This window comes from Fulmarus glacialis, unplaced genomic scaffold (assembly GCF_000690835.1).
Source record: "Fulmarus glacialis isolate BGI_N327 unplaced genomic scaffold, ASM69083v1 scaffold2547, whole genome shotgun sequence".
NCBI lineage: Eukaryota > Metazoa > Chordata > Aves > Procellariiformes > Procellariidae > Fulmarus > Fulmarus glacialis.
In genome coordinates, this window is record NW_009221157.1 from 181,062 (window position 1) to 203,522 (window position 22,461).

Here is a 22,461-nt window from a genome sequence, read left to right on the forward strand (position 1 = left end):
TAGCGTGTTCTTATCCCCTCCCCTTGCAATGGTGCTCTTCTGGTCATCCACACGGACGTGTGATCACATATCACAGTCTGTGCAGGGAGTTGATCTGTCTGAAACTCATTTGTTCTTGGCTGGATCAAGCCTTTTAGCAGCTCCGGGTGTGATCACACCAGAAACAGTGCATGCGGAAGGCAGGAGTAAGAAACTCTTGGTAAGAGTGATGGGGATGAGGAGAGGGAACGGGAGCAGGGCAATGAGCGCTCTGGTTTAATTGGCTAAAGGTGCTGTGAAATTGCATTTTAAGAGAGAAAAAGAGTTTGAGTGGAGTGCTGGCAGAAAGGGCCTGTGAACAAAGGATTATATGCAGCTGTCATCCTGGAAACAGGATATACTTAAGGAGTCACACTTTCTCTGCACACCTGAAAAGATTTTTGTTAATCATGTGGGCAAGGTTGGTTTTTTTTTTTTAATTAAATCCACTTGGAACAACATTTCTTGTTGTGCCAAAGCTGAACAGTGAGGTACGGTGCAGAAGAAACTTGCAGGGTAGCTGTGGTGAAAAGAACTGCCCAGACTCCGCAAAGACTTTGGCTGTGCTCCTTCCCCAAATGGAGCAAATATTCCTGGATCCAGGATCTATCAGAACCACTAACCCCTTGACTTTTCTAGCAACTCATGAGATGTTGATGAGGGTTTGTGAACAAGAAAGATCCTCCCTTCCCTCCCTGCACACCAAGAACCCTTCAACCACTATTTGTACCTGGAGCTCTTCAAGGATCCAGATGAACTTCATGGTAATTATTATTGCAGTTTTAAAGCATTCAAATTTATTTCACTTCAGTGGCGTTCTGCAACTCACAGAATCAACAAATTCCTAGCAATATCAATGTGGTGCTCCAGAACAAAATGCTTCTCAGAATGTGCCAAGTCACCATATTATAGGATTTCAGTGTTTAATTCCGTAATATGCAATAACATGTATGTAAACGGTACAAAATGTACCAACTTGTTCACAACAATCTCATTACCAATTGAAGTGATTGTATCAACATGTCTAAGTGGTGATGATGATTTAAGAAGTCCAACATTTGGTCTTAAAAACAGATTATATTATTTATAAAGATCTGTGGGTGGAAAGGAAGAAGCAAAGCTCATCTGTCACAAGAACAAATGAGGAATATATAACTCCTCCAAGGCATAATGACAGCAGAAAGAGGGATATTGTTTAAAGTTGATGAAGAAGAGAATTCATCCTATTCATATCTAGAGGCCTGGATAGAAAACCTCAGTATATTCCATTACAAGATAGAAAAATACACTCAGTCTCACGAATAATGGTATCTTTACTGTTCAGTTCAATTCTTCCTATACTTCTGACTCTATGAGATAATAATTCTAGGTTTGCATCTGGTTTGAAAATACACCTAACAGAACCTAAACACAGGTTTCAAATCCTTTTTTAAATAAATGGATGGACTCAAGCTGCATGTGTTGCTTATGATGCATCTGGTGTTTTTCTGAACATAAGCAAAGCTGCTTTACAAAAATCCATGTGAATTATTTAAAGGATAAGCATTCTCACATATATATTATATATCATATTTTTCTTTTGTTCCTGTGAACAGAAGTTACAGCATTCATATGATGCTTTTCTCTCTGGCTACCGCACAGACATTTCTCACCTAAGCCTCCCGATCTCCCTTGCATTGCAACCTTTCCAGGACCCCCGGAACAGCCACCACCAGGCCATTTACCGAAGGGCTTCGATCCCAACTTAAACAAAAACTGTAATCCAAACAGCAGTTCACTATTTAGACCCTCCTTAACCCTTCAGAAACTTCATTAAGAGCTTTTTGTCAGGGATGTACCTGGCCTTCGACTATCCACTTGGAGATGGAGGTTTTGCCATCATACCCTGGCCGGAACTGAAGCGTGGCCGAGCGAGGGCTGATGTTGGAAATCACCAGGTTGGATGGAGCACCTGGAAGTTCTGAAGAAATAGAAATGTAAGTGAGAGGTGGAAACACCCTTTGTCTAGGGCCCAGTAACGCAGGTTGACATTCAGTATTTCAGCATATAAAATACCTTGGTAACAATTATAATAGAGCAAATAGCTGAGGGGTTTTTTTTATTTTTTGGCAGAGTATTACATACAGCATTACTATTTCTGTTGCTCTAAGCATGCACCACATTTTTACAGATCAAATGAGAAAAGAAAGAGCCCATCTACAGAATTACAGCTACTATTTTAGAGCAGTTGCATAACTGACAAAGAGCAGTAGCTCGGGGGGAAGGTACTTTCCCGCTCCAGATCTGCCAGTCACTTGCCAAGTCATCTGTTACTGTTTCTCCAGAATTAAAAGACAATAATTTTTACTTACTTCTTAAAGTACATACAACTTTAATACACTAACAACAGAAAAAGACTCAAACTTTTGGGTAGTGTACGGGGAAGATTTTGTGATTCTTATATTGACCTATAATAGAGGGGTTTTAGAGGGCATTTCTGACGCCGGAATAAAATAGATGATTTTTTTTTAAATTTCTGTTGCAAATAAAGAGGGTGACCTTCTACGGGGAAAAATCTGTAGCTCCAATGAGATCTTTACCACGTATCAGTCAAGCTTACAGGGGCATTTACATTTTTAATATTATCTGAATTATCAACAAAAGCAAGCCCAGGAAAGAGATTAAATATAGATTGTTTAGAATAAATTCCCAATAGTACCTGAATACATAAGTATGGAAATCAGTATTATAATCAGTAATAATTCATAATGTTGTACTATGTTGCAAAGGCAACAGGCAAAAATGGGCAGCTTTTTGGCAAATACATCACATATGCATGAATACACAATATTTCTTGATTCTTACTTCACATTTGTGGGAACTATGATCGATAAACTAACCCTGACCAAACAGGCTAACACTGTTATCTGGCTAACAGGGAGCATGGCATTGATCTAGTCTACAGCTTGTCACAATTACCTATGATTAGGGGAAAGAAAGGCAAGCATACTTCCAAGTTCAAAAATACCGGAAAAGGGAAAAACTGGATTACCATCAGTGATGTACACCAACTGCTCCACTTTGGAAAATTCTACTTTTATAACCTACAAATTAACTGAAACTGCTTGTTTGAGGAAAGAATTGGCTTTTTAGTTTGCTTTCTGTACTGGATGAGGGAGAATGCAGAATTTTAAAAACAAAATGCCAAAAGACTAAATTTACAGATGCCCAAACAGTAACTCGGACAATGCAGTACCTCCTCCCAAATCTTTCTCAGGCCACAACTCTGAATTCTTGTAAATAAGATTTTAGTTTCATTAGACAAATGTCCTCTCATAGGCGACATAAGCTATACTACTTAAAAATGGAAAAACCTTTCCCTTTTAAAGCATCCATACTCTATTTTTCCCCCCAAAGCAACACTTTTTGAATTGATTCAGGCTTCATTCTTAGGCTAGTTTGTAAACGTCAAGAGATTCTGTATTGTATCCACTTTGTTACTTTGTCCATTCCTCCTGCCATCCCTACAACGTTTTTTGTATTTGTATTAAACAGCCTCAACTTTCTAGTAATTTCAAATTGCAAGTGTGTTCATGTTAATGGTTTGAACTGTTCTAAAAATTAAATTTAAATTATGTGGTAAAGAATTCCAATGCTTTATAAATAAAACCATATTTATTACTACTGAACCGAAGTAATTTGTGATCTTTAGAACATAGAAACACAAAGAATCAGCCCATTTTAACTTGTTTCATGGAGTTTTACCAACCTGGGGGCACACCAGAAGAGATGGTGGAGGACGTGACCCATCCGCTCCCTTTTGCGGTCACAGCTGCCACCTCGATTGTGTAGGTGGTGAGAGATGACAGCCCCGTGATCTTGTACTCCAGCGTCGTTTTGGGTAGCGTGTGGGCAAGTCGAGATTCATTCCTGCCATACACCTCCCAGGAGATCTGGTACCCTGAAAAACAATTACACAGAAGTCAGGGGATGTAGCAGAGGTGGGGTCTAGTTTTTCCTCTAAAGCAGTTATACAATAACCCAGAGACTGGTAAATTCCTGCTTCTGCAAGATTTGCTTGTGGTCAATGATGCTATGACTTGTTTCCTACTCTACTCCACTCTGGTCACCTTTTATAAGCAGAAAAAAAAAAGTTGAAGTAAACACAGGCTAAAATACCCAAGTATTTTTCTAATATTATTTCCAATAAGCAATTGATGTTGCAATAAGCAGATGATGGGGTATCATCTGCCCATCAGATTACAGATGGGGGAGGACATGGAGTCTCAAAAGTCTGTCTCTTTTTCTATGGCTACACAGTGCTTGCTATGAAATGGCTAGGAAACCTGGGGATAATCTCGCAGAAGGGTGGACTTTCATTTTGTGAACTCTATGAAGCGAATAGGAAGACACAGTGGAATATACAACGTCTCACTAGCTAGAATATCTAATTAAAAATCTATATGTGCTTAGTAGGGCTACTCCCTTTCCAGGCTGAAGTAACCTTCACTGCTGTATATCTAGAAATACTTACAAATCTGACAATAACAATCAGGCAGGAACATTGTGGGAATCTTCTAGGAACTGAAAAACCTCTACTCCCCACTGCTTGTTCCTCGCACAAATCCTTTAGCGGGGTGAATCATTATCCTTTCTTTCAAAATCATAGTGTAGCCAATGTATTGTCCAAAACTGCACTCACCCTGACCTCCATATTATTCTTCTATCATAACCAGGCTTTCCTTTTTATCACTTTTATAACCATTTGCCTTCCAAGAACTTTTGAAACTTTCTACTGTCTGATTTGCTCAATTTTACCTCCAAATCTGCTTGTCCTCCTCCTGCCCAGTCCCACTTTGTTCTCGTTTGAACCCATTTGAACCTCACTGTGCCAGTCTCCAGAGAGCATGTCTGAAAAGTTTGCTTGATTGCAGCTTTCTTTGTGATTTGACTCAAGGGGGGAAGAAATACACATAGCTCTTGAATGCCTGTGAAATGGAAGTGAGTGAAAAGGGCTAACAGAAAGGAACCCCACTGAGTGAACCATGCACGAGGCAAGCTGGCTAAAGAAATTCCCTACTGGGTTCCTGTTCCCATCATCTAAGATGAGAAATTCAGACCCGTTGGGGGGCTTGAGGTTTTTTTCCTTTTTTTTTTAAAAAAAACATGATAAGCTGATTAACATATACAAATTGACATAGCAAAATACCTTATGGTATTCATCAACAAGGAAACATCATCTCATGAACTAAAAGCATGGTGAGACAAATATTTCTGCGACAGTTTGAGAGGTGTGAGATGTTATCCTTCCTCCGGTGCTAGCTGCCATCACTGACAGAGATTCATGTTAACCTAATTTTGCATGAAAATGGGCTCAGAGTACTCGCATAGTCACTAATTATGTTTCAGGTGAGAGGGCAGTTATAAAAAGAGGTGATACTTCAACAATTCCAGCTACACCACAACCGCTTGTCTAACTGTGCATTACCTAGGGGAAGGGGAAAAACTCCTGAATGCTCATCTGGAAGCAGTTTTAAGTAAGTGTCTGAATGGGAATAAATTAAGTCAGTAATTTACCAATATCTCAGAGACACTGTGGCGGTTTGATGCTCTCTGAAAAGGCCTGAGAATCATTTACCATTATCATTACTACATCTTTATAATTTTTGTAGCATAGGCAAGATTATAATCTGTATGAAGATTTTGACAAAATTTAAGGACTCTATTGCCTTTATTAATAGAGGGCGAACAGAAAGGTGGGGGATGACTGTCCACTCTGTTTGATGCTCAGTGAAGAGGCACGAAGGACTTGCAAACAGAATGACCATCACAAACACCCCTTTCTTCCAAAAGCTGTGGGTGCTGTTTGTTCCAGACACGGCAAGGTGGAGGAATGAGAAGGAGTCGAGGAAGGTGCCGTTGTGCCTTTCCCCACTTCCCAACAGAGGACACAAGACTAGGAGCCGTGGCCCCAGCCAGCAGAATGTCCGTGTGCAGCCATGGATGGAGCAGAACCTGGGCAAGGGCCACGCTGCGGCTCATCTGTCTGCCTGGGAGCTGGGGACGACCCCGCTACGCCTGCTTTGAACCGTACACATGGGCTGGCAGAGGGAATCAAGAAGTATCATCTCAGAATAAAACAAAACGGGTTGCTCAAAGCAATAAATAACCAGAAGATAAACAGAGGACTTTTAATGCTCTCCCTATCCATTTGTTGCTTACGAACAATAGAAAGTTTCATCCACCATGCACTAGGCAATCTTAAGTGATTGAAATAGCTTCTCTTCCATCTAGATAAGCTTTGGATACACATCAAATGTTGGTGATTATTCTTTGAACATTTTATGTTTTCTCCCTTGTGACTATAGGGATGAGACCCAGCTTTCCCACCCACTAGGCACATAGTCTGTGTATTTGTTTACTGAAAAAATGTTCACCAGGAAAAATATCCTGAGTTCACATGCAAATTGAAGAAAAGGCAAAGAGGCAGCATCTACTCTTGGATATTTCACTCCCGAAAGTATAGTTAAATTCTAGTCATATAAAAAAATGCAAGCAGAAAATACATACATACATACCGAGCAGACACAAAGCCAAATGTAATCATGCATAACAAAAACAGATGAAAAAACGCTGAAGGAAAGGAACAGCATCCACTGTACCCCCAAGTAGCACTTAAGCCACAATGACTGACAGATGGGCAGAACTTTAGGACATGTGGTTGGTAAAAATGCGCTCTCTGTTTTACAGACGTGATCACTGCCAGAAATGTGCACGGGGGAGTCCAGCCGGCCTGGGCTGAGTGTTTCCTCTGGCTTCAGTGTAAGTGAGAACAGGAAAGGTGCCACACAGTCTTCCCGTATGCTTTGGCACCACGCCCTCTCCGCAAAATGCTGCCTAACGGAAACTAATGACCAGAGGAGTTTCAGAAATAATTTTCTGTGATCTGGAGTAAATTCTCTACAAGAGAGCAGTACACCCAATCACAAACTGTCCGTCTACATCCAGGTCCTCATAAATCAATGTTTACGGAGAGAACGAGGAAGATACTGAAATTTACAGCAAGAGTAATGGGCAATTTCCCAGAGCAGGCTGGCTGCCAGGTGCCACCCTCCATGCCTTCCTCCTCCCAGCTCTGGTGCATGGAACAAGAAGGTCCAGTAAAGATATCAATGAGCAGAAATGATGAAAAATTGCCTCCCTAACCACTCGGATCTCCAAGCAGCCCTCTAGAAACCTTTGAGGTACTCAGGTCATGAACAATTCTGCTATTCTTTTCTTCTAGCCCAAATGCAGTTTGCATCATTAAGGACATTTCTTTTTCCTTATAAACTTTGCTGGGCATTTTTACACTGGTGTTTCTTCACGAACAATAGAGCTTCTTGAGTTAATTCTTTCCGAAACAATTTGCCCCAAATATAACAGGGTCCATCATCCTGCTCTACCAGATTACAACGCATTCTGGGAGGCAGCAGCTTGTTTCTAGCAAAGCAATTCTGCAACACTAAGCAGAGTGCTGCTAACACGTGCTTAACACGGATGAGTATTACATCATCTTACTTAGATAGCTAGACTTGGATTTAGGTACCTAAATTTAAGCACTCGGGCTTGAAGGCTTTGGCTATCTTCACTGAATCAATACTGCTCTGCTTTCAGAAGTCATTAGTTTCTGTTCTCGAGCCACTTAAATCAATGCATATTTCAGGAAGGTTACTATGGTTTAAAGGCATAAGATGATTTGCATAAGGACTCCACATGTACTATAAACAGCTCAGAAGACACATGTACAAATGGCGCATGTTACAGATACACAGAGAAAACACGGACAAGTGCAAGTCCTATCAAAATAATTAGACCTGTCAAAGTTAAAATGCTTCAGGAAATTAGACTGATAGTACATTTCAATGTTCAGGGGTGAGAAAGTCTGTTTTTTTTTTTTTAACTCCTAAAATGTGTTTTGTTTTTACAAATTAGAATACATTTTTTTTAAAAATAAAAATTAAACATTTCAACGTCAATGCTCCCAAAACAAAATATTTTGATCCATGTGAAATGCTCTTCTCCCTTCCCAACTATGATTTTTAGCTCCAGTAATTTAAAGTTTGGGACCTTTCTTGCACTTCAAAACCTTGAAAGCCTTTGTTAAATGGAATGTCCATCCTGTGCAGCAGTAATAGTTTCCCATCTGAAAACAATATTGCCTCTGTTGACAAGAACTAAAGTTTTTCTCAACTATTTATAGCTTCCTTTATGAAAAATAATGAAGTTGCTGATGTTGTATCTACACTGGCATACAGTAAATAGATAAATAGCTTGTCAAATGGCAAGCTCATCAAAGAGAAACAAGAGAATTCTGAACCCTTGTGATGGTTTATATAAAATTAAGTAATGACATGCAAATTCTGTCACGCGGTCCACAGCCAGACCACTTGATCACAGATGAAGGATACTGCTGATTTCAGGCTTGGTCTTGATTGCAAATCTTAGCAATGCCAAGCCAGATTTTGCAGCTGTAAACTCCGTGTAAGCACCCCCCACCTTTGGGGCAAAGGCCAAACACTGTCTCACAAAGTTTCAGAAATTTAGTAACGCAGGTGGAGGTCACGGAAGATTTAACAAGACCAGAAACTCTACAGGGAGCTGATTTCTAATACAGACTGCCTTTTCAGTGACCACAGTCATGAGCTGCCAGTAATTGGACCCATACTTTCTATAACGTGCCCTAGCTGACATTTCAATTACCCAAAAGAAGGACCAGGAAACCAGCGCTTGCAGTAGCCAGTTCTCTCTAAACGCTGTGTTACGCAAACATTTTTTCACTGCAGTAATACATGCACTTAAAACAATTAAAAAAAAAAGGAGATAGCAACTGATACTTGCCTGTAATGATGCCATTTTTCTCTACGGGTTCTTGCCAGCTGACCTTGAGAGACGTGTCCAGAATCTCAGTGAAACTCAGGTGTCCCACCGCTCCTGGCTCTGGCAATCAGAAAAGGAAATCTGTTAACAGGAGAACCCCACGTACTTTTGATCTGATTCATGTGGCAAGGTTAGGGCTGAGGAAATAAAACACTGAGCCGGGGCCAAGGGAAGCCTGCTGGAAACATCAGTGAGAGCTGCAGGGGAGAGGGGAGAACACGAGGTGTTTAAGAAGCACTCTGGCTATCATCACATAAATTATTTTATCCAGTCATCATCCTAACTGTGCAGAGAACTAAAGAGAGTGGCAGCAGGGGACTTGCAGGCAACTTGTTGTCTGCCTCTCTTCTTGATCTAATCTAATTAGAACAATCAAGCCGGTAAGCCTGGAAACGATTACTTTTGCTGTTTTCCCTCAGTGATGGTGTGCGGTGTTTACCTGTGCTGCTGTGTGTAGCTTAACTGGCCTTAGGTCAGCAGCAACACCACCAGCACCCCCCTCACCTGGAAAGAGCCTTTTGCCTTTGCAAGGTCAAAGCAAGGACAGAGTCACCAAGCCACTGCTTGGACAGATTCTCTCAAAACAACTCTAAAAATGTCCAACGTAATGACAACTGCCTTCAGTAAAATGAATACAAGCGTGTGAAACTTTTAAAGGATTTTTATGATGTAGCTCAAGAGCTCTTAAAAATTTCAGCTCCCTAGTGTGCAATGAAAGAGCATGAAATGGAATGACTGTCAAGAATATGCCATCCTCCCTCAATTTTGATCTTCAAGGAAGACATCCTGACTGATTTTTGATCCAACTGCTGTTCTGTCTTCAATCGATGTACTGGAAAAAGGAGGTTTTGTTCACTTTATATTCACTGTGCTTCTGTCACTGGATCCCTGCCCGAGTATCCTCCAGCTCCACTGACATCAGTTGGCAATTTCTCGTCTGCAATTTCATATTTTGTTTCCTCTTCACTTTAGTCCAGTTTCTCATCCCCCTCCAGCTATGATAAAAAAAAAAAGCCTGCCAGTAGGTCGGCTACAACCACATTTGCAATTCTGCAATCCTAGTGAGGAAAATTTCCAAATCCATTCTGTGATATCTAGTAGTCAAAGCATTACAGAAAGAATTGCTGATCTGGTAGCGATCTCAGGAATACCCAACAAGAGCACAGCAATTATGCACTATTCAGGACCATGTATCTGCAGACGTGCAAACCGCATACTCACAAAGCTTTACTGCAATTAGCTCCTGCAGTTGCAGTCCAATTTTAACGTCATAATGAAAAACAGGTGCAGGTTACTCCAAAGCCAGGATACATTGCTTCTGCCTGGATGTCAGATTACATTTGACCCACAGTTCATCAGCAAACAGATCTGTCTGCACTATTTTTTTCTAAAAGATTGCCTAACTTTGCTATACAGACAGAAAATTATCACCCGGGAACATGAATGACAGTCCTTTCGAATCTTTCTTCCCACCACATAAATCCTGATGCAACTTAGATCCAACAAGTTCTCTGCAAAGATGCATTATACCATCCTGCACTTCTCAGCCACCACGAAAACCAAGGAAAGCAATTCTGAAGGATCAAAAAAAAAAAAAAAGTCCTCCTCACCTCTACTGGAAAGCTCCTTGCAGCATACAGCTGCACACACCAAGAAATGTTTTAAATGTTTTACAAAATAGAAGTCTGGCTTTCTCTCGTTTTATGTTTCATGATGGAATCTTCTGTTTAAAACGGCATGTGATCCCAACATTTCCCCGAGATACTCCCAATACCTTGCCCTTTCTCCCACTTTGCACAAAGTCTTTAAGGCTCATCTCTGCAGCCTTTCCTTCAGCAGAAATATTAATAGACTCTTTCCTCTTCCCAGCTAATTAATTTTTGCAAAATCTTAGGAGTCTTGTATCTTTGGTTTCTTACTCTTCTCTACTCACTGAAATTAGCCACAGGGTTCAAATGTCATTGGAGGGAGAAAGACAGATGGACCTAAGTCAGACATTTACAAATCATCACTGTCAAAAGCTTCATTTCCTTACAAAAAAAGGCAAAAAAGTTAATACTACACACAGGAACCTAGTGCATGTTTCTCTTTCCTCCATGCTTTTTGCTTTAACCCCAGATGAACATGTATGAGCTCATATTAATGGTTCACATAGATTTCTGGTAGTTAAATTGCTATCTTTGTGATCTTCTAACAAGCAAAGGTTTAAGTTTACAATCTGCTTTCAGGTCTAGCATATGGAGGAGACCAACCACAAAAGGAAAATCCATGGGAAAGTATTTAATTTTCTTCATGTTCTTTCAAGAGTATCTCATGAAAAATTGGATTAGCACTTTGAGCCTCACTTCTGTGAATGTTAATGATAATCAGATTTTTCTTTACGGGAACATTGGTTAACCTAAAAGATCCCTATTAAGGCAAAGTAGTATTTCTAAAAACAATACCTTAATGGATGTATTAGGCATTTTTTTATTCTGATTCAGATCTGTAAATGTGCAGCAATGTTTATGATGTTCCGTGACAGGAAGATACTGAAGCGCTGGCCAGAGCCAAGATCACTGTGGACACACAGTTAGCTACAAGGACCACTGCAATTTAGTAGTTATCTGCATCAGACACACACTAGACTTGTTAGTCCCAAATATGTCTTGAGCAAACACTTCCAAGGGGCCACAGAGGCCAAAACATTTTCTGATGCAGGAAATAATTTATATGCTAAACTATCCAGCTCATTTTATTTTATGCTGACTCCAGTTTTGCAGAATAAAAGTTACCACATTGTTATGATCCTGGTTCTTTTATGCAAACACTTGCAATATAATATAGATACAGACATTTTCAATATATTGAATAACAGAATGAAACAATCGTAAATTAATCAGTGACCTCCACAGGAAGTTCCAGTGCTTAGTTCCTAAGAAGATCAAATCATATTTATTCGGATGCCTGAACATGGATTTACGAGCATAAGTGTTCACAGCTATAGACAACATGTTGTGTGTTAGCTGAACCAGACTATGAAGCTTTCAGCTTCTGACCAATGTAAAAAAATTCGTGCAGGTTTAGTCCATAATGAAAAAAATACCAAATATCTGCCACAGGCTAAAAGAACACACATGGACAACTGGCAGAGGTCACTGTCTGATGCAAAGTGACTTGACAAGAGATTGCAAACTGATTGTGAACCTGAGGTCCATTTTTAAGTGCCCAGATTTGAAAATTCTGGCTTTTATATCCAACCAAACAAAACCCAAGCACTGAGATTCTCTGCCAGCGCTGACTACTCACTATCTTCAAGGGTGCGCAGGAGCTGGGGTGTACTTCGTGGTCCATCGCCAGGTGTGGTGAAACACAGAACTGATGTATAGTAAGTAGTGTATTTCTTCAGGTTGGTGATGCAGCCACTATGAACACCATGAAAATCTGGAGCAATGGTGACCATAGTCACAGCCTCTGGAGCATCCGCTGGCCATGCTAGAAGCTAGAAAATTGAAACATGGATGAGCTCTCATTAGAAGTTGTGTGTATTTGGAATCAAAGTATGCTTGGCTGCCAAAACCATCTTAATCTGATTGTAAAAAACAAGCAATGCTGTTAAACTACTGTCAGCTCTGACGCTGAACAGATGGATATAACACTGTTACTATGATAACTGGAGGGATGTGTATGACACTCACTAGTGATGGGGGATATGCTGTTACCGTGGAGGTATTGCAATTCTCAATGTCTGCTACTGAACAATGCCAAAATTACTGCGAATGATTATTTGTATGACATGAGCCTTTTGCCTCTCTCTGGGCTGCTCTGACCAGCCTGGACAGTCTCTGCTGCTGAAAGGAAGCTGAAGGAAGAAAAGTACATTCAGTGCTACTCTGAGATAGGTGCTTCATCTTATTTTGGGGTTCCTTTAAAGATCCGCTGGCTGGGGAGGTTAGTGGGGTAGGGGGGAGAGAGAGGAAATCCTCCTTCCCTTCCCACAGGCCCCCCAGCATCCCATTGACCAGCCTTGCCTAACAAGCTAAAAGTACGACAATCTTCGGTAGTTTGGGGATATCCAAACTGTGAATTATTCAAGTGGCTCTGGAACTACAGAAAGAATAGAAAATGGTTGTAAAGACGATTACTACAATTTTCAACACCTGGGTCCAACAAGTTAGACTCCTGAAGACACTTTCATGCATTTCAAGTAGCATCCTTGTCAGATGTGCTCAGTTCTTCCAGGTTTCATTCATCTCAGTGGATCTTCTGGGCGATCAGTATTTTTTAGAGTGGAGTACCTTATGTGTAGGTACCTAAATGAGGACTTAAAAAATTCATTTCTGGCAAATGACTTTGAAATTTTAAAACAATTTTTGAAATCGCTTTAACAGCTTAGGTGTCTAAAGCTTTAAAGTGCTTATGAAATTTTTATTTTGTCCAAAAATGCTTATCTTGTGGCTTATATAAGCATGTTAAAATTCAAGGCCTTACTCAGTATCTGTGTAAATTGTGCTACTTGTATTGCTTTCAGGCTCATAAACATGAATAGAATTATTATGAAATTAATGAGCCATATTTGACACACTTAGCCAATGTCTTTAGTTTCTGATAATCAGAAAGCACAGTTAGAGGACTATAAGGAGTAATTTTGTTAGGAATATTTCATATTTGAAAAGGTGCATTTTACAACTTCTTGAAATGCAAATAAATTTCAAAGAAAAGATAAAAATGGAAAATGGTTGATGGAATAGTAAGTTTTATTTTCTTTTCTAAATCACCTTTGTGGATTACAATCGGCATTTACAACTTTGGAGGACTGAAATTCTCTTTTTTGAGTACATTCCATTGCACAGCCTTCAGGAAACGTGCAGAAAATAAAGGTGAACAATTCCATCAGTTAAAGGAAAAAATGTGTTTAATCCTTGAGAAAAGCAAAGGCCTAGCTTTGACTACTAGTAATTTATAAATCATACAAAAAAACTATGCAAAAAGAAGTAACTGACAGAAATGTTCTCACACAGTCTCTGTACAATCCCTATGAGAAACAGGAATGGTAAAGCTGTGGCAATCTACTGCAATCAAAGAAATCCAAGGAAAGAGAAATTTTGATCATTTCAAAAGTTTTCGCTGACCACTGACAGATACAAATTATGATTTTAGTTATTTTACACCATTGCTAAAGAAACCAAAACATAAACTAGAAGTAGCTATGAGATGAGACTAAGGATCTTCAGACTAAAACTCTGTTTGAATAAAATAAAGAATAAAAATCTGAAATACGACTTTTGCAAATCTGACTGAGCTCACCATGCTTGGACTTGCACCAGAAAATTATAGTGCATTGCAGTCCACTGAGCCCAAAAAGTGCTTTTATTCTCCAGAGTCTGAACAGAAGCCAAGTACTACATCGGTATTGAGGTTTCAGGATGTACTTTTGCAGCCCTGTCAGTCACCTAGTCTTGAGAGCTGATTCTTTCTCCAGAAAAACCAGACATACCCATCTACATGTATATAGTACTTCAGCGGTGGGATTCTGAAACCATCACTGTTTTTTATGAGAAATATATAGATGGGAAAAATACTAAGACTCCCATGCATAGCTCTATCTCAGTTTCTCCGTCACTTTGAGAAATTCTTAGAGAAGGAGCAAGTCTTCCAAAACTTCTAAAATCCACCTGCAATCCCTCAATTCACAGCTTGCCATATTGCCAAACCGTTGAAGGAGTTTCTATTAAGCAGTCCTTCCTGAGAGACAGAAATAAACCACTCCAGCTACCTTCTTAGCATACACTCCACTGGTCAAAGCACCAACAAGTGCTCTGTTAAGCACTCTCTACTCTGAGTACTGTAATAGATATTGCCAGTTGCCCCATCAACAGGGACTTATCATGCTAACTCCGTGTCATCAAGCATGATTAATAAATTTTACAGTCTTATATCTCCCAAATCATCACAGTGGGAAAGTTAAGACAAATATTTAGTGTGGTGTCTTGGTTCCTAATGAAATGAATGGGAATTTTGCATTAGCGTAAACAGAAATCTCAAGGTTGATTTTCAGTGGCACAATGACATATCTCCTGTGCTGACTTTCCAAACTCTTTGACATTGACCTGCTTTTTGGCTTTGGAAATTCTCCAGGTAAATGACAAAGGTATTAGGACTTCTAGCCTATGACATATTCCCTTTTCAGAACTTACATAAATTAGCAAATGTTAGGAGCAACAACTGCTCACTTCTCTCTTCATTTTACTCGTGTGAGATACCCCTGAAAATATACAGTCGCTTTGGAGATTCAGAGATTATTAGATTCAACTTCTAAATGTTATACACAAGGACTGCTAAGGCAAATATTATTTGAAGTTACAGAAATCTCGTTTCTACTTACCTTGTATCCTTGGTTAATACCATTGATGAACTGTTGGGGTGGAGGGTTCCAGAGGAACTGGATGGTTGTGGAGTTCACGGCTTCGACTTGCACGTTCTGCGGCGGAGCTGTCGGTACTGCTCCCAGTCAGCAGAGAGGGAAACAAAATAAAACAGAGTGGAGGAGGGATGAGGGGACAAAAGAGAAAAGGTATTCACTGCCACTTTACTATCACAAAGTAATAAAAACCTGGAGAAAAGGATGCACTTCTTGTGAAATGGTAACCAGCAATGATTTGGAAAGAAGGGTAATTGGGTTAATTTCTCATTCTGTATGGAAGGTTCTTTCAAGGGGAGGGGATGAAATTATTTCTGTAGCTTATTATTCCATAGATGAGTTTCTCATAAAGACCTGAGACAGAACCTAGGTAATGATAGGTGAACACATCTCCTTCAATTATCCGTGAGTACACGGAGAATGAACAGTTTCAGAAATAAATTCCTTGAGTCTTTTAATACTGCACAATTCCCCAGCTCAGACAAGCAAACATGGAGTTCGCACAATTAAAACTCTAATGGTGAATTATAATCTGGTGACAGCATCTGTTTATTATTTACTGCTGTTTAAAGAATTAGGACCAGTCATATCACATGCAATAAAGATTTTTCTTGGGAATTGGAGATGTTCTTCTTTTATCTTGATATGATATTCATTCATGTATATTGAATTGATTATATATATTCTGAGCCACTACATCCTCTAATCTACTAAAAGTTGCATACACATTTTATGCCAAGTATTTAATTAGACAGATGTTTTCTCAATACAAAAGAAAGCATGGAACATAAAGGCATACTGCCTTCAAACAACAAAAAATAACACCTAAATATTTTGCCATTTAATATAATGTCTCTTTAAAGACTTCCCAGGCAGTTTCTTCAACTTATTGCTTTAGGATGTCATTTCTATAGTTCTCAGAGGAAAGAATACCAATAGACAGGTCTATTTTTCTGAAATTACCAAACTTACAGTAAGTTTAAGAAAACAACTGCTATTTGAGTATAAAAAATGGCCTAATACCCTTTGAATCCTAGAAAATAAGTTTAATAAAGCTTCAAAAATATTACTATTGACAGCCATGTGCATTTGTATTCTACGAAAGAGAAAATATCCACAAGTGGTTTTGAAGCCTGGAAAGCTTTGTTCCTTCTGCTTCCAAGGGAAGAAATCAAGACATTAAGTTCAAAAATGTAAAAACTCCCCTTTTTCCACCAAAAGCTATGTTTGTTTGAAAGAGACATAAAGGGCATTATTCTTAACTGGTGTACAAGCTATAGTGAGACTGCAGCCAACAGAGCTAGGACAGTGTACGCTTATCAGACATCCACAACCTAGAAACATCAACACAGAAAAATGGAGAAATGCTCAAAGATGTCAGGTTTGAAATGAAAAGAACATCCACTTTCATGCCGTGTCAACTAAAACTCCTTGATGTTTACCATGGCTTGAAAATTTAGCTCTGAACACTTTTTTACCCTCAGAAACTGCATATTACTCAGAATTTTCTTGCCCTAATTTAAAACCTGATGTCACAATTTATGAACTATGCATAACTGTTGAGTTCTAAACCCAGAATTTATCTGATACTATTCTAAATTTTCATTAGAATCTGGGTCCTACTTCCTGCCATGTATCATAATTCCCTGTATGCTTTTGGAAGGTTATAATATTATCTTAATGACCTGTAGACGTCATAAAGTTTTTGTAGTTAAGAGATTCACCAAATCATCCTGATATACAGTCATATATATTAAAGTCACTCTACAGTCATAATGAGCTGCTTTGGCTACATTCCCCTACTAAATGTATTTTTTCTTATTTATGTTCTTTGATGAAACGGTTTATTTTGAGAGCTACAAGATGTATTTCAATTTGCTTTTGTGTGCAATACTTGTATAATTAACGGTTAAGGTGAATAAGATTTTTTAAAAAAAATTTAAATTCTTACTTTCCTGCATATTTGCATATTCAGATATTGTAACTGACAGAGATTTGTTATTGCAGAAGAAAATTTTATTAGAAGCCTTCAAGTTAGTTTGTTATCAGAAAGCCACCTGTAAATCATTGATAGATTCATCTCCTTCCGTCAGGAAGGCTAAATCAGCTGAGCATCATCCTCTCCACTCATTCCTCTTCCTTCTGTTGAACTGCTACATTACTATTCTATTTATACATGCTAGGTTGATTTTTGCAACACAATTATTGTACAGAAAATCTATACATAACCCATGTGCTGCCCACTGACAGCCACACTTGAAGAAATGCAGAACTTTGGCAGTGGTAGGAAGAGTCTGTTTTTCCCAGAGCATAAGAAACACTTGCAGGTGGCCTGAGAGTTAACAGTAGAACCACTCCCAGCAGGACTCTCCCACTGCCTTTATCATTTTCCTGAAACGCAGATTAGCACGCACATTGCTGCTTCATTTCTGTGGGCATTATTTTCTTTAGTGAAGGATCCCATGGATGCTGTACAATGAATAGCAAATTTCCAGTGATTTCAATATCACAAGGATTTTCTTCTAAGGGTCTGATGAGTCTTTTAGATACAACTTAAAATATTGCAGATTTTTTAAGAGAGGAAAAAACCTGCATCAGCAAGCTCCAAGTTTTCATTTGCAATCCTTACAGTCCTCAAAAAAGCTCAGGCGAGCACTACTACAGTTTTAGAAATGTCAATAACCAAATGTATTAGTTATTTCTTTTAAAAAGGGAAATATTTTTCTTCATTAGGAGATAATTTCCTGAAACAGGAATAAACCATCAGAGCACAAAAAGTACTTGCTACAAGAAGAAAAACGGTAAAAATTATGAACAGAAAACATAAAACCTTCAGAATGCTGGAAATCATGATTTATATTACAATTCCTCTTTGGACACCTTTATTGAAAAAACAACATCTGCATCTCAATGCATGCATTTAAAAGATGGAAAGAACATGGTCCATCTGATATACATAAGCTTAATTACACTGCAGAAGTCATAATATAATACATTTTTATATTTTTAATCAGTAAAATATTGGCATTATAATCTCAAATTTACTTCAAAGTGCCAGTATAAAGTTCTCCTTTTTTGTCCTGGTATTAAAGACCTCCTTGGGTACCTGAACAGTTTTGCATTTAAAAAAGAAAATAAGTTTGACAGAAGGTAAATCAGAATTGTCCTTCTGGTCACTTCAAAACTCAAATACTTTTCCAAAATCATGGTTAGTACCTTACTGAAACTGCGACTGTCCACATAAAGGATTTTCTAACTTAGTGGTAGATATCTGTCCTCTTCCTACAAGTTTCTTGTTGTCGAGCGGTACCAAAGCTACCAATGTCAAATAGGTGTTTCAAGAGTAATCCCCAAGTATTTACACGCTCAGCTTTTAAACCTGTTCTTCATCATGTTTGCAAGTATTCCTAAACCATCTCACAGTGGAGACCCATCTGGGAGTCATCTCGGAATTGCAGATCAAATTGGTCAGACAAAACCAACTGTTACTTTCTTCCCGATAAAGTTCACGTGGTTGGAAATCTGTTAAGAGCTCAGCCCCTGGGACCGCAAGTTAATGAACAGCATTCTAAGTAGAAAAGGTCACGGAAGCACTCTAGATAAAAGCCATTAAAGGGGTTTCACTGACGAGATAATTGAAAGAAGAGAAGGCATTAAGGTTAAGCATGTGTACATGTAATTATTCTGTCTCTAGCTATATGTAAATAGCATGTAAACCCCACAGAGATTCTGACAGCCAGACTACTGGTCTTAAATACAGACCTTCAACAGAGGCTTGTAGAAAAGTCTCCTACTCCTCCAGAGCTCCTGACCTTTGAAGGTGGCAGCTTCCATGTCTCAATAAGTCAGGCTCAGGGAACTGCAGGTTTTTCTCTATGTGAAGATTTGGTTGTTCCTTTTATGCACTGGCTTGAGGCGCTAAGCTGCACATCCCCAGTGGGAGCGGTGGGGAGAGTCTGCTGCGGAATCACGCGATTCCTCCTGTGAAGCCTGTTGCCCTACGTCAGCAAAGGCTGACGTCCTTTGCTGTGCTATGAACGGCAGCAGGTGCATAGAAAAAGTGGTCTCCGCAATTCTGCACATGCCGATATTTGAAATTCAGTAGTGTGAGATTTGGCACTAACTGATGAGCTTTGCTTCTTGCAGCTGGGAAACGCCTTCTTCCTTTCTTGCATGCAGGACAAAATTTTACTTCTTTATTAAGATCTGGGGGCCAGGGGCCTCACTGAGACAACTGCTAATTTCACCACCTTTGTGAAATCATTTAAAAAAAAAAAAAAAAAAATGCAGTAGATGGCAAATGACACCTAACAGTGATAAAACCGAGAGATACAAAATCCAGCCACTACAACTCCAACCTGCTTCTGCACAGGAGCAGCTGGGCCTGAACTGGCCATGGATGCTCCAAGGCTTTGGTAGGTTCCCCAAAGGAAGTGAACGAGGATCTTTAAGATGTTTTTGCCAGGAAAGCCTGAGGGAAAACTAAGGGAAATCTCATTTCACTGAGATAAAACTGAATGGTTGCAGAGGACACTCCTTATTCAGAGATTCCTTTTTCAAGGTTATTTCCTACATAAAGTAGGAAGCTTTCAGTTAACTGGGTTTTCTCTAGCTCTTCTGTCTCAGTCTTATAAATTTCTCCGATCCACCTCCTACTACCTGAGGAAGAAACTGCTTTGGACCTGTCTGAACAGACTCATCTTGCTTTTACCCTCTGTCCACACCATTAAGACTCACTAGTCTGGTGACTCTCCCACTCTATTATTCAGGAAGGGCCTTTTGCTCAGACTTTCCTGGCCTTTCAAGGTGTCCATGCACAGCACAGAAGGGAAAATAAAACAATATCAAACTACATTTGAGACCTATGAACTTTAGGACATAAGACTGGCTTTTGGGATATGCATCAAAAGAAAGACATAGCACTTAAAGTAGAAACAAAAGCAGGTTAATGTCAATGCAAAGAGCCTAAGGAAAGCTATGTCTCCACTTATAAACCTTGCCTAAATCTAAGGAGCGGTGGGAGTTTTTCAAAGAGAGAGAAGTTCAGAAGTATTCAGGCTAGTGAGATAAAAGGGACAGACCCAAAGTAAAGGATGGAAACTTCTGCTTTCTCAAATCAACCTGCAGGAAAAGGTTAACATGTCCAATAGTACAGAGCAGAGACAACATTGTCACCATCCAGAAAAATGTTTATACATCTCACAAAGCTATGCTTACGTGAAAAGGTATTGGGAAACTTCAGTTTTTCATATGGCAATGAAAAGTCCTGCAGGACACTGTTTAAATAAGTAAAAATTGCCCGATGCAGAAGGCTGGCACAAATCCCTGTGAAAAGTAACATCAAAGTAAGGAACAGCTGGAGAAACTCTGATGAAGAAAGACCTATATATACAGAGCATCAAAGGATTAGGCTGAATATCACTCTGAAAAGACTTTCAAGATTTAGAGACAGTCAAACTGTCTGACCCTAGTGCTAGGATGTTCAGTGCTTTGCCAGTAAGTCTTTCTGACATTTTATCTAAGTGACATTATGTGCCAGTTTCTCTACAAGTTTAGATCTTTCAGCATCTTGCGAGTTTGGTTACGTTCTAGAAGTTGGTGATTTTCGAAGAGCTTTGAGTAGCTGATTAGTTATCAGTGGCTAAAGCAATGCTAGAGGACTAATAAGGGATTAATAGACTAGGTTCTGGTATAAATCCACAGCTTATATGGCCAGCCAATATTCCCTATGACAAAGACGCCAAAGTGCTGATCTGCTCCTGCCGATGGGTTGGTCTGCTCCCAGTGTTCATTTCCTGCCAGGCTTTGCCCACGTAGCACACTTGATTAATATGAGGTGTTGCAGGTATTTTTCATCTCCAGACAGACAGGTTCTTGCCAGCATAGCTCACATCATTTTATGCATGTCAGAATAGGGGCGGCAGTGGTAGTAGTAGGAGAGGGGGATGGATGGGAGTGTGTGTCTTTGACATTTATCTCTGCTCATATTAAAATCAGAATATGATTTACAAGGCAGTTTTACACATGGCTTTTTCTTACTCCTGCTGGTTTGGTTTAGGAAGGATAGTCCAGAGCAAGAAAGACCCACTGGCCTTTCATGTCATTTCCAACTACAAGAAAGATAAAGGAGCAGAGTTTTGGACAGTAGTGCATTACCTATGGAGACTTGATACTAATCCAGTTTCAAATGATACTGATACCAACCAGCCTCCCTTTTCAAATCTAAACGTAAAAAGGCTTCAAACTCTTTTTAGAACAGACCGTACGCCTTTGGTGATTTGCACAGAAACCCAGGCAAGGCATTCATTAGGAAATGGCAGCATCTGTGAAATAGTTATTTACTGCTATTATTAAATACCGATATAAAATAAATAAGAAATACCCAGTTTTTCTTCTATGTCTACCCACCATCGAGCATTTAGGAACTACATAAAGACAAACAGGCCATTGTATGTTGTCCTGCAGTCTAAACTCTTGCTGATTAATATGAATGCAGGACTGACTGTACTTAATTTATAACCGAGGATTTATATCCTTATAAATGGCCACAGACAGCCAATCAATAAAGGATGATAATAACACCACGTAATATCACGGGAAATTAGTGTCAATCGCAAGGTTTAAGAAAAAGAGCGTGAAGTCCAAACCTGAGTCTCAATAGATGGAAGGTTAAGGTGCTATGATAGCTTAAAATGTGCAAATAAACAAAGTAATGAATTACAAGCATATTCACAAAAGAGATTCAAATTCTGTGTGCAAACCAATTCTCAGCAGAGATCTGGTCTTTAGTGGAATACAAAACATTAATCCTGGCTGCAAGGAGAAGACTAAGAAAAACATTTCAAGGTCTGCTATAAATACTTCCAGAAAGAGGTTGAGTGTGTCTAGACTCCTCTAAACTGTGAGACTTTACATGCCTTAAGACAAAATATAGATAGCTTCCTTCTTTAATTGTTGTGGTTAATTAGTGTTGCATATGAATAATCTTTTCTTAAAGATCTCCCTACACCTCAAACTGTATCTAATCATGTTATAATGTACTCCTAGTAACAATTAACAAACAACTACATATTCTTCACTGATTGTAAATTAACTGATGTACTGTAAATCTGCAAGTTTTTAAAATAGTTTAATTGTTTTATGAC

At 39.2% G+C, this 22,461-nt stretch overlaps 1 protein-coding gene across 1 annotated transcript in view; it reads right to left on the minus strand.

Moving 5' to 3' along the window:
• SDK1 (sidekick cell adhesion molecule 1) overlaps nt 1-22,461 on the minus strand; it is a gene marked incomplete at its 5' end in the record, with an annotated part of 152,876 nt that overhangs the window by 88,776 nt on the left and 41,639 nt on the right. Inside the window, 5 exons of the mRNA XM_009580985.1 lie at nt 1,857-1,978; nt 3,767-3,958; nt 8,878-8,976; nt 12,205-12,397; nt 15,281-15,396. Of these exons, the coding sequence (XP_009579280.1) occupies nt 1,857-1,978; nt 3,767-3,958; nt 8,878-8,976; nt 12,205-12,397; nt 15,281-15,396 (722 nt within the window). The remainder of the gene's footprint in view (nt 1-1,856; nt 1,979-3,766; nt 3,959-8,877; nt 8,977-12,204; nt 12,398-15,280; nt 15,397-22,461) is intronic.